General features: G+C 62.6%; 1 protein-coding gene across 1 annotated transcript; it reads left to right on the top strand.

Moving 5' to 3' along the window:
- The first annotated feature begins 1,866 nt into the window (after positions 1–1,866).
- On the top strand, positions 1,867–3,939 carry LOC139440606 (testis-specific Y-encoded protein 1-like). Its single transcript, XM_071220437.1, has 5 exons — positions 1,867–2,200; positions 3,093–3,190; positions 3,356–3,467; positions 3,581–3,726; positions 3,826–3,939. Exons 1-5 carry the CDS (start codon positions 1,867–1,869, stop codon positions 3,934–3,936), a joined length of 801 nt encoding a protein of 266 aa, XP_071076538.1. The 3' UTR covers positions 3,937–3,939.
- Positions 3,940–11,736: the final 7,797 nt, after the last annotated feature.

Raw genomic sequence — 11,736 nt, 5'->3', positions numbered from 1 at the left:
CCCATACCACCACCCTCACGGAAGGCCATCTCATTTTCCCACTGGCAGAATCAAGCCGAACATCCTGGGGTGGAGTGCACACAGCAGGCTACCCAGTGACACCGCAAGGTGTTTCAGCCTCTGTGCACTCTCCTTGCTTGAACGGCTGCACCTTCACTTGACAGGAACGTCAACTTTGGTTTCCGGGGTGTGCCCCACCGTTGCACATTCTGCTTCAGTGTGCAAGACCTCCGTGCGCTGACACGGATTTCCACGTCTCCCTTTGGTGTGACTGAGTGCTGCGTGGCGCTGCCCCGGGCACCTGCTTGCACACAGCAGGGCCTGAGCAGCCTCCCGGGCCGGCCACCACACACCTCACACTCCTACTCCTGCACCCTTCCCTGGAAACCTACCCCACAGCCTGGCGTTGGCTCTGCCCGTGAACTCCCTTGGTTCCCGTTACTCGCCCTGCCGCTCCCGGTAGCGGTGGAGCCCACCGGCCCCGGGCACCAGTCCCCTGCGACGAACGGGTTAGATGTCCGTGAGCAAGGGCAGATTTTCGAGAGCAGGGGCGCGTGAGAAATGCAGGGTAGCTGAAGAGAGGGGGACATACCGGTCACGAACCCCTTGCCTTCACTCCTGCTCTCAGAGGGCCAGCAGGCCTTAGTTTCTTTCAGCAACGCAGCCTGAAATGGGGACACCTGGGGCCCATCTTTCCCTTAGCGAAGCAGGGTAGAAAGAGTTGGCGACGCAGAGTTCCCAACGGCATTCCCACACCTGAACGGGTCACTGGGGCAGAGGGCCAGATGGGTGCTGTGTGAAACGCAGCAACCCCGTAAGAAGGAGCTGCCTTGCCTACTTAAGGCAGCGTGTTGCTGTAGCTCACTGGAATCCCCAGGTGGGGAGGGGACAGAGAGCCGGGCGCAAGGACAGACAGGGAGCGGGACTGAAAGAGGGAACAGGGAGAAGGTGACACATGGACAGAAAGACTGAATGCACCCTTTGCTTGGCTCTTTGCCCTCTTGAAGGGAGGCCAGAGTCTTCTTCTGGCACGGGCTTTCCCTCTGGCTGGCCCCGGCCCCTTGCAGGGGCTGTCCTCCCAGGAATAGCCTCTGCTCCCAGGACGCGCGTCCCTGTGCCTCTCTCCCTTGGTTTACCCAGGGACCCTGGGAAGGTGCCATGGAGAGGTGAAGAGGTAGTGAGCAGCTCTAGTTAGCACCTGCAGGAAACACACAGCAGACGGCCACGGCCAGGGAAGGGCCGCAAAAGGTCAGAGAGTGAACTTCGTGGGCACCGCCTTGATGCGAGAGAGGGTTAGCTGCGCAAGGGAGGGGGCTGACAGGCGGGACTAGGAGTGTGCCGCTCAGGGGAGCCTCGGTTGGAGGACCCCAGAGGAGGCGAGCAGGCTGGGCGTGGCTGACAGCCCGCTCCTTGATCCCTGGTCTTCCTCTCCACTAGGGGGCGACTGAAAGGTACAGGCGCGCGCGCGGGATCCCGCCAGAACCTGGGGTCGCCAGGGCCCCAGGAATGCTGACAGAGCAGGGATAAGGGCGGTGCCCCTTGGCAGCTGCCCGGCCGCCGAGCCCGCAGACATGGCGAGTCCTGCTGGGCACGCAATCGGCGGTGCATCGTGCGCTATGGGGGTGACCACAGCCCCTGCCAGGGCCCTCCAGGTGACAGGGCTGCCGGGGTGCCGAGGCAGTGCAGCACGAGGGGACCGTGGCGGCCGCCGGGGGTGGCGTTGGGGGCCAGGTGGCGGAGGGCTGGCCAAGGATCGCTACAAGGGAAGGGCGAATGCTATGCAGAAGCCCAGGCCCTCAGAGCCTGCTGGAGGGGGCGAGCCTGGCTGGGTGGAGGGTGGCGCTGCGGGCGGGGTTGGTGCTGGACATGCGGGGTCTCGTGCAGGTGCTGGAAGTGGGGGCAGGAGGCCAGAAGTCGGCTGCAGAAGAGGCCCCATTAAGGGCCGAGGAGAAGCCAGGTGGGAGCAGCGCGCGGCCGCCACTGGAGGTGCTGGAGGCCCTGCAGTGGCAGCTGAGCGCCGAGAGTGCCCGAGGCCGCAGGGACTACCTTGCTGTGAAGCTGGCCACGGCCCAGCGGCGGAAGCCCATTCTGGAGCGTAGGCGGAGCGTCATCCAGCGCATCCCCGGTTTCTGGGCCAAAGCCATATCCTTCCCCGTGCTGTGTGTGGTGGTGGTTGGGATGGTGGAGGAGGACGGCTGTGGTGAGAGGGCGAGGAGGAGGGTCCGGGCTTGTGAGGGGGTTGTGCGCGGAGGACAGAGCCTGGCACCTGCAGAGGCATAGGAAGACAGGGGAGAGGGGCCGTGGCGGGTGATGGGAGGCATGGAGAGGGAGGGCCGGGCAGGGAGGGAAGGGCTGTCTCTGGCCGTCAGAGCAGAAGGTGTGGGCACCAGCCACCATTCCCGCGCTGCAGATATCCGGGGCGCATTGCTACAACCCAAGAGCCCAGAGGAGAGCTTTGCCCAGGGGGCTCGGGGAAGGAGACACGTGGCCCGCGCCCACCTCCCTGATGCCTTCCTTCCCGTGTTCTTGTCAGACGGCAGGTCCCAAGAAGGTTTGGGGGCAGGCCACAGAGCCTGTTCCCACCCTCCTTCCCTAGGCACACCCAGGCGAGCCTCTCCGGGCACGTGCACACACACAGACGCGCAGACACACCCTTTTGGTGGCAAGCCGCCTGTTTGGGGGAGTTCCAAAGGGGAACGCTGCCTTCCTGCAGCGCAGGGGTGTCTGGAAACGACTGCGTGGTGACACGGTCTCTGCGGAACAGGCGCACTGCTTTCTCTGGGACCCCAAGGGACAGGGAAAGGGCACGGGCAGAGGACCTCAGCGCTGAGTCCTCTGCGCCAGCACAGCCTCCCGAAGGGCTGGTGTCTGGGAAGGAGTGGAGGGGGCGCCTGCCGTCGCAGTGCAGGCAGCCTCAGGAGAACATGAGCCCAGAGGTAGCAGACTGGGGAGCCAGTGTGAGTAAAGGCAGTCGGGGAGGGCACAGCAAGAGGGCACACGTGCGGAGTCCAGGTGGGAGGGCCTCGGCAGTCTCTGTTTCGGGTTCAGTCGAAATCCGTGGCTCTCAGCTGTGCGTGGCCTTGGCTCTGAAGGCTTCTTGACCAAAGAGCAGATTCAGAACCACCCCCAGATATCAGCCATCATCAGTGACCAAGACGAAGACATGCTTGAGTACTTGCTCACTGTGGAGGTCAGACTGGGGTGGCAGAGGGGCAGTCAGGTGTGGGGGGCCTGGGCTCCAGGCGGGAGTGGTCCGAGCACAGGGAGGAAGGGAGGGGGAGGCGGGTGCTTCCCGCCAGCAGGCAAAGTCAGGCAGCTGGGTCAGATGACACCTGCGCCCACCACGTCTCCACAGGTGCAGGAACTGGTTGGTCCGAAGCACCGCTGCAGGCTGAAGTTCTTCTTTCGGAGCAACCCCTACTTCCTGAATGAAGTGATCATCAAGGAGTACCATGTGAGCCTTGCAGGTGAGGTGGGGTTGCTGGACTCGGGTGTGGGAGGGCAAGGAGAAGGGGTGGGGTGGGAGACCGGTGTGGACACCGGGCAGTAGGAAAGCACACAGGCAGGTCCTTCGCTTCAGGCTATCGGGCCACTCGTTCCACTGCCGTCGACTGGTTCTGGGACTATGAACGCGGAGTTCCCAGCCGCAGGCAGGACACAAGCAGCGTCAACCTCTTCAACTGGCTGTCAGAGCACAGTCTTCCTGGCTCGGGCAAGATTGCTGAGGTGAGGCTGCACTGGCCATGGTCAGAAAGGGCGATGCTGGAGGCCCCGGGGTGTTTGGAGCTGTCAGGGACAGTGCTTGCAGGGGCTGTTTCATTTCAGCTCATAAGTGAGGACCTGTGGCCCAGTCCCCTGAGGCACTACCTCAGGGGTACAAAGGCCCCACTGGAGGGAGCTGCAAGAGGACCCGTTGCCGAGGAGCCCAGGGGCTAGGCGTTCCCAGGTCAGTCAGTGGTTGCACCCAGGAGACTCCTCTGAGAAACAGCAGGGAAAAGTCAAGCTCAGGACATCTGGACGTTCCCCAGGGCCCCACGTGGTCCGCGGGGATATTTCAAAGGGCAGGGGCCGGCCCCTGTGCCAAGGGAGTGCTTACCCAAAGCGGGATACTTTAACACGTTTCTGCGATTCCCTGTCTCTGGCAATTTGGGCGCCCCCCTACCGGGGCCCGGAAGCACTCAGTGGGCCGCCGTACCGCGCGCCCCCTCCCCAGCTCTCCACACAAACTTGTACGCAGCCATGCTGCACCTGCTCTGCAGCCTGTGGCCCGGGGTCCCTGTCTAAGCCCAGGGCTCCTTCAGCCGATCCCACCTACCTTCTGGTGGCCTCAGGCTCCAGGCAGCACGCTTTTCACGTCCTGGGGCCTCTCAGGGCACGGTGCAATGACTGGGGACACCATGGGTCACAGAGTGGCCCGAGACACCACCATTGGGTGGTGTGCCCCTGCCGCTGAGTGCGCGACTGGGCATTCTTGTTGGGGTGAGAGTCTCGGGGGGGCAGTCCAGAGCATGCGGTGAAGAGGGCAGACCATGCAACCGGCCAGGGAGGACACGGCCTGGGCGCGGTCTTCCCGCGCCAGTGATGGCCGAAGGATTCTGTGTGGTTTTCCCGCACAGGAACAAAGGCTGCCCCGGGGATCGCCTGTGGATGTGGACGCACAGACAGATGGCACCGTGTGCCTGAGTGACGGGGAAAGACACATAAAGGTCTCAGCAGTGCTTCCGCCTCTGTGTCTTTTGTAGCCGGGTCACGCGCCACTCTTAAGCACAAGGGCCGCGCCCCCATTCACACATCCAGTGCACGTGGAATCCTGCCCACGGTCCCATCTCTGACTGGAGGAGATGTGTGATGAGCAGGCCGGGCAGGGCCTGCAGACTCCCTTGCCCCATCACGGCCCCGTCCATGCCACCTTACGACTTCAGCAACCTGTTTCCTCACCCAAGCAGCTCCAGCTCAGGGTCATGAGCCAGAATCCAGATAGGGTCCTGTCAGTGTACTTTGGGCTTGTCCATCTGTATAGTTGCCGTGCTCCCAACACCTGCTGCTACGTAGTTCCTCGACTGAGGACGAAGTTTATGCAGCGGGTAGGCTGCATGTGTGCACTCAGGGACTCCCCAGGCGCCTTCCTTTGCCTCTGCTTGTAAATGGGCACTTGATGTGACAGAGAGTGTCGGGCTCCGGGCTCCGAGGTGCAGTCGCAGATAAGAGGATCTGCTTCAGTTCTGCCCGGAGGGGACGCTTTCGTGTTCCTGTAGGATGAGTGTCAGGAATCCATGCCCCAGGGCTGAGGGCGGAGGCAGCGCTGAAATGTTTGATCTGGAGGACCTCATGCAGCTGACTGAGGTGAGGTGAGGGAATGAAGTGTTGGTGGAAGGGGACATGGTGGCCTTGGAGTAGGGCTGTGGTTGTTCCCCGTAATGAAGGGGAGGGCGATGCCTGGAAGTGTAGCAGTGTGCAGATAGGGAGTTCCGGTGGGAGTAGGAGTAAGTCTACGGGGTAGGGGGTGGGAGGCGGGTAAGTGGTGCAGAAGGAGGATTCCGAGGACGAGCAGGGAGGCAAAGATGGAAGAGCGGGGTGAGGCCGTTGGGCAGAAGCCGAAGGCATGGAGGAGGAAGCGCTTGCGGAGGAGGCTTGTGGAGAAGGGCCTGTGAGAAGGAGGGAAGTGCACCTTGGGGGACTTGGTGCAGGAGGGGCTGGTAGTTGGGGAAGAGGTTGTGCCCGAGGTGACGGTGGTAAGGAAGGAGTTAGCACTGGATGTGTGGTTGGTTCATGTGGGGGAGGGTCTTTGGAAATGTGTCAGCAGAGGAACAGCTGGGGGGTGGGAGAGGAGATCTGGAGGTAGGGAGCGAGCAGGCAGGTGCTGGTAAAATAGCAATCAGTGTGGGAGGAGGAACAGAACGCCCAGGAGGGGAAACGAGAGAGAGAGGAGCTGTGGAAGCTTAGGGGTTGGGGGAAGAAGCGGGAATGCGGGTCCGGGTGTTACAGGAGCTGGTGTTGCGCGCGCAGAAGGAGGTGGTGGCGGAAGACCACCTGAAGACGATGAGGAGCCTGAGGTCCAAACACGGACCTTAGAGGGCTGAGCAGTGCGAGCAAGAGCAGCGACCAGAGCGTGGACAGGTGGAAGTGGCAACGTTGGTGCCGAAGTGGATGACTTCATGCGAGTGGGACAGTTTTGGCCTAGGGCGAAGTGCTGGTGGCAAGGAAGGATGTCTGGTGGAATCTGCAAGTGTGGAGGGAGGAGGTGGTGACTGAAGAGCAGTTGCTGGAGGAGGCGCAGCTTGTGCTGCAGTAGGGAGCCAAGAAGGAGTAGCAGTGAGAGAAGCGTAGGGCCTGCAAGTGGAAGCGGTGGTAGGGGGAGAGAGTTTTCAAGAGCTAGAAGTGAGAAGAAGGCAGGACGAGTAGAGGCTCACACTCTGTTTGTGGAAGGAGTGGGGTAACACGAAGTTCTGCTGAGGGAGAGCAGGGACGGGCAGAATCACCCTGAGGAGAGGCTGCAGGGGCAATTGGTTGCTGGGGGACAGCTGGTGCGGGAGAGCGGCGGGACCCACCGGGAGACCGGCGGGTGGAGGGTCCCGAGGGCGGGGCCCAGGCCAAAGCACATTGGCTAGGCCAGCACTCACCGAAACAGGAGCAGGCTGGGCCTTGACCCATGGGGCCCTGCACCTGGACGCCACTGGAGCCTCCAGGGGCGCTGCAGGCGGAGATGGAGCCCTTGAATGAGCGAGCCAGCAGGGCCTTCTCTGGGTTCGAGTGTGGGGCTTCTTAGAGGAGAAAGTCCCACCTGGAACTCAGAAGCAACGTCCATCAGCGCACGTGTGCATTCTGGGCCGAAGCGCAGTCCTCGGGGCCGCACCGCAGGGACTACAAGGTGCCAGAGCAGGGCCCGGAGTAAGGCATCAGCGGGCTTACTTTGCAAAGGATACGGGCATTTTCCAGAAGGGCTCCGGAGCTCCCACATGGTGCAGAAGAGCTCAGGGTGGGCACCACAGGCAGATGCAGAGCTTTGAGGGCATGCCTCATCTCCATGGAAACAGTGCAGTCCAGACCAGGACACACACCGAGGCTCGTACTGCACAGGTTCTTGTGTGAGTAAGGCTGCAGGAGGGCGCCTTGAGGTTCCACATGCTCAGTCAGAGGCAGGAGTGTGTGGCGTGATGAAGAGGAGGCTCGGCTGCCCATGGGGGCTCTGAGGGCCAGGAACCCCCCTCTCGGGAGCAACAGGAATGGAGCAAAGGAGAGCCACCGTAGGCTCCGTTGCCCTGTGAGGACAAGGCATGGGCCTAGGGGGAAAACGGAGGTGATGCGATGGCACTCTGTTCTCCAGAAACACTGCATTTCCTAGCCGCTCCCTGCTCAGGACCCTGCCTGCAGGCTCCTTGACCTAGAGCAGTTTGTCAAGCACTTAGAGCTGTCCGCCATGATCAGGGAGCGAGAAAAAGAACACGGGGAAACCTCATGATCGATCTGAAGGTGAGGCTGGGTAGAGCAAGGCGGGGCAGGGAGGGAGCTGGGGAGGATCAGCCGCCGTGCCCGGGAACAGGACATGGCACGCACCTGGAGTGAGATTCCTCCCTGGGCGCCCACTCTTCCCAGCAGGTGGATAAAGGCGGTGAGCGAGGCCAGACCCTGCTCTTGTTTGGCACTTGGTCCCACTTCCTCTGTGATGTGATTGTGAAGCCGTATGTCAGTAGGCTCCCTGACATCCTGATATTTGCAGGATCCCCGCATGGCTGGCAGAAGCCGGCGGGTTGAACTTGTTGCAGGCGGCCCTCTTTCCAGCTGCCTTTCTTCCTGACGGTCTAGGCTGTCCGTTTGCCGGGCCACTCGGTGGCGTGAGCATGACCAATGAGAGGCCTCCAGCCTCTCCGCTGGAGGCAGCGCTAGGACCCGCGCCAGCACCCAGCGGTGCTGGACCCACCGCTAGGGCAGCCCTAAGGACGTGCGGCCGTAGTCCTCACTGCTGTCGTTCCCCATCCCAGAGCTTGGCCGGGGGGAGGCGGCGGGGGGCGGGGGGGGGGGGGGGGGTGCTGGCGGGATTGCGGAGGTCAGGCCTCCCTGGCAATGCCGGGAAAATCCTTGGTGTGTGAGCCAGCAGTCTAGGATTTGGGTGAGAGCTCGGCCCCGGCCCCTCACCTTTTCTGTTTCTTCTGCAAGTGGGTCTGCCGTGGACTGTGGCCCAATCCTCTGCAGTCCTGTGTGAGGAAGCTGGCGGCAGGAGAAGCGCAGGAGAAAGGGCAGCTTGGCGAGGAGACCACCCTTGGCAGGGCACTCTGCGGAGGAGTGACCCACAGATGGGCCATTTCATTCTTCCCTGGACCCGTCGAGACAGGGAGGACTAAAGCCCAGGACCCCAGGTCTCCAGGCCATCAGGGTAAGACGGGAAGCCCGGAGCGGGCCTCCGTTCCATTGCAAACGGCAGCCTGCACCACTTCGTTGGTGCAGTAGAAAGCGGGTTCTGTCTGGCGAAGCCCGCCTTGGACGAAGGACCGTGCGTGCCCAGAGTATCTCCGCACTCATACTGCTGCGGTGACTCCGCTACCCTGACCTCCCATTCCAGGCCAACCACCCCACCCTGCGGCCCACCTTCCACCCCTTGATCGGTGGCCTGCACAATGCTCTTGCCACCTCCACTCCCACACATGTGTAGGAAGCATGAGAGGTTCCTCGAGTCCCTCCTGTGCCCCCTTCAGATCCTCACAGCCATCGCGGGCATGCTTCTGGGCCTCCTGCGCCCTCCACCACCACGGAACCCTGGTCATTGTGGAGGAAAGTGTTGAACACAAGGGTGCAGGGCATCGAAGAGGTCTGCGCTGCAGGTGCCATGCTCTCTCATTCCTAGAGGCTTGCACCTTTGTGAAAGACATTTCGCCCTCGGGGCTCCTGTTAGTTACACAGGGCACAGGCCAGGGTGAGGGACCCTGTGGTTGGGCTCTTCGATCCGCATGCAATGTGCAAATCACCCACAAATGCACTCTGTGCGGTGTTCGGATTCATTTGAGACGAGGAGCAAAGAAGCACATGGACTGCACATCTTAGAGCGTAGATTGCGCGCACAGCTTTCCGGGAATTCGAGACTCGGGCAATGTTTGAGTGATTCGGGGACGAGCCCGGCCATCAACATCCCCGCTGGGGATCTCTCCCCTACGTGGGAGTGAGGGTTAGTTACTCCGTCCACCCTGGGTGACACAGGGAAGCCCGAGGGTTTGGCGAGCTGGGCCAGGCAGGACGGGCCCCTCCCAGTCAGCGGCCGATGGCCCTGCGGGCTTTTGCTCCTGCACGCAGAAGGAATGCAATCCTGCCTACGATACGGGTTCTCTGGAGGGTGGTCCAGATGTTGCCCAGTCTGCAAGCCCCACGGCTGACCCCCACCCCTTACTTGCAGCCCAGCCGACCCCCCGGCACAGGTGCAACCCTCATAATGGCCATGTGATGACAGGTCCACCCATACCACCACCCTCACGGAAGGCCATCTCATTTTCCCACTGGCAGAATCAAGCCGAACATCCTGGGGTGGAGTGCACACAGCAGGCTACCCAGTGACACCGCAAGGTGTTTCAGCCTCTGTGCACTCTCCTTGCTTGAACGGCTGCACCTTCACTTGACAGGAACGTCAACTTTGGTTTCCGGGGTGTGCCCCACCGTTGCACATTCTGCTTCAGTGTGCAAGACCTCCGTGCGCTGACACGGATTTCCACGTCTCCCTTTGGTGTGACTGAGTGCTGCGTGGCGCTGCCCCGGGCACCTGCTTGCACACAGCAGGGCCTGAGCAGCCTCCCGGGCCGGCCACCACACACCTCACACTCCTACTCCTGCACCCTTCCCTGGAAACCTACCCCACAGCCTGGCGTTGGCTCTGCCCGTGAACTCCCTTGGTTCCCGTTACTCGCCCTGCCGCTCCCGGTAGCGGTGGAGCCCACCGGCCCCGGGCACCAGTCCCCTGCGACGAACGGGTTAGATGTCCGTGAGCAAGGGCAGATTTTCGAGAGCAGGGGCGCGTGAGAAATGCAGGGTAGCTGAAGAGAGGGGGACATACCGGTCACGAACCCCTTGCCTTCACTCCTGCTCTCAGAGGGCCAGCAGGCCTTAGTTTCTTTCAGCAACGCAGCCTGAAATGGGGACACCTGGGGCCCATCTTTCCCTTAGCGAAGCAGGGTAGAAAGAGTTGGCGACGCAGAGTTCCCAACGGCATTCCCACACCTGAACGGGTCACTGGGGCAGAGGGCCAGATGGGTGCTGTGTGAAACGCAGCAACCCCGTAAGAAGGAGCTGCCTTGCCTACTTAAGGCAGCGTGTTGCTGTAGCTCACTGGAATCCCCAGGTGGGGAGGGGACAGAGAGCCGGGCGCAAGGACAGACAGGGAGCGGGACTGAAAGAGGGAACAGGGAGAAGGTGACACATGGACAGAAAGACTGAATGCACCCTTTGCTTGGCTCTTTGCCCTCTTGAAGGGAGGCCAGAGTCTTCTTCTGGCACGGGCTTTCCCTCTGGCTGGCCCCGGCCCCTTGCAGGGGCTGTCCTCCCAGGAATAGCCTCTGCTCCCAGGACGCGCGTCCCTGTGCCTCTCTCCCTTGGTTTACCCAGGGACCCTGGGAAGGTGCCATGGAGAGGTGAAGAGGTAGTGAGCAGCTCTAGTTAGCACCTGCAGGAAACACACAGCAGACGGCCACGGCCAGGGAAGGGCCGCAAAAGGTCAGAGAGTGAACTTCGTGGGCACCGCCTTGATGCGAGAGAGGGTTAGCTGCGCAAGGGAGGGGGCTGACAGGCGGGACTAGGAGTGTGCCGCTCAGGGGAGCCTCGGTTGGAGGACCCCAGAGGAGGCGAGCAGGCTGGGCGTGGCTGACAGCCCGCTCCTTGATCCCTGGTCTTCCTCTCCACTAGGGGGCGACTGAAAGGTACAGGCGCGCGCGCGGGATCCCGCCAGAACCTGGGGTCGCCAGGGCCCCAGGAATGCTGACAGAGCAGGGATAAGGGCGGTGCCCCTTGGCAGCTGCCCGGCCGCCGAGCCCGCAGACATGGCGAGTCCTGCTGGGCACGCAATCGGCGGTGCATCGTGCGCTATGGGGGTGACCACAGCCCCTGCCAGGGCCCTCCAGGTGACAGGGCTGCCGGGGTGCCGAGGCAGTGCAGCACGAGGGGACCGTGGCGGCCGCCGGGGGTGGCGTTGGGGGCCAGGTGGCGGAGGGCTGGCCAAGGATCGCTACAAGGGAAGGGCGAATGCTATGCAGAAGCCCAGGCCCTCAGAGCCTGCTGGAGGGGGCGAGCCTGGCTGGGTGGAGGGTGGCGCTGCGGGCGGGGTTGGTGCTGGACATGCGGGGTCTCGTGCAGGTGCTGGAAGTGGGGGCAGGAGGCCAGAAGTCGGCTGCAGAAGAGGCCCCATTAAGGGCCGAGGAGAAGCCAGGTGGGAGCAGCGCGCGGCCGCCACTGGAGGTGCTGGAGGCCCTGCAGTGGCAGCTGAGCGCCGAGAGTGCCCGAGGCCGCAGGGACTACCTTGCTGTGAAGCTGGCCACGGCCCAGCGGCGGAAGCCCATTCTGGAGCGTAGGCGGAGCGTCATCCAGCGCATCCCCGGTTTCTGGGCCAAAGCCATATCCTTCCCCGTGCTGTGTGTGGTGGTGGTTGGCATGGTGGAGGAGGACGGCTGTGGTGAGAGGGCGAGGAGGAGGGTCCGGGCTTGTGAGGGGGTTGTGCGCGGAGGACAGAGCCTGGCACCTGCAGAGGCATAGGAAGACAGGGGAGAG

The sequence above is a fragment of the Desmodus rotundus genome, chromosome Y (genome assembly GCF_022682495.2).
Source record: "Desmodus rotundus isolate HL8 chromosome Y, HLdesRot8A.1, whole genome shotgun sequence".
Classification (NCBI taxonomy): Eukaryota; Metazoa; Chordata; class Mammalia; order Chiroptera; family Phyllostomidae; genus Desmodus; species Desmodus rotundus.
Note: the sequence above shows the minus strand (reverse complement) of the source record. Positions and strands in the feature narration are given on the sequence as shown.

Excerpts from the sequence above, each read along its gene's own strand:
- LOC139440606 (XM_071220437.1), top strand. The coding sequence starts at position 1,867 with ATGCGGGGTCTCGTGCAGGTGCTGGAAGTGGGGGCAGGAGGCCAGAAG. Across the intron at positions 2,201-3,092 it reads GGTGGAGGAGGACGGCTGTG|GCTTCTTGACCAAAGAGCAG; the intron begins GTGAGAGGGCGA and ends TTGGCTCTGAAG. Across the intron at positions 3,191-3,355 it reads AGTACTTGCTCACTGTGGAG|GTGCAGGAACTGGTTGGTCC; the intron begins GTCAGACTGGGG and ends ACGTCTCCACAG.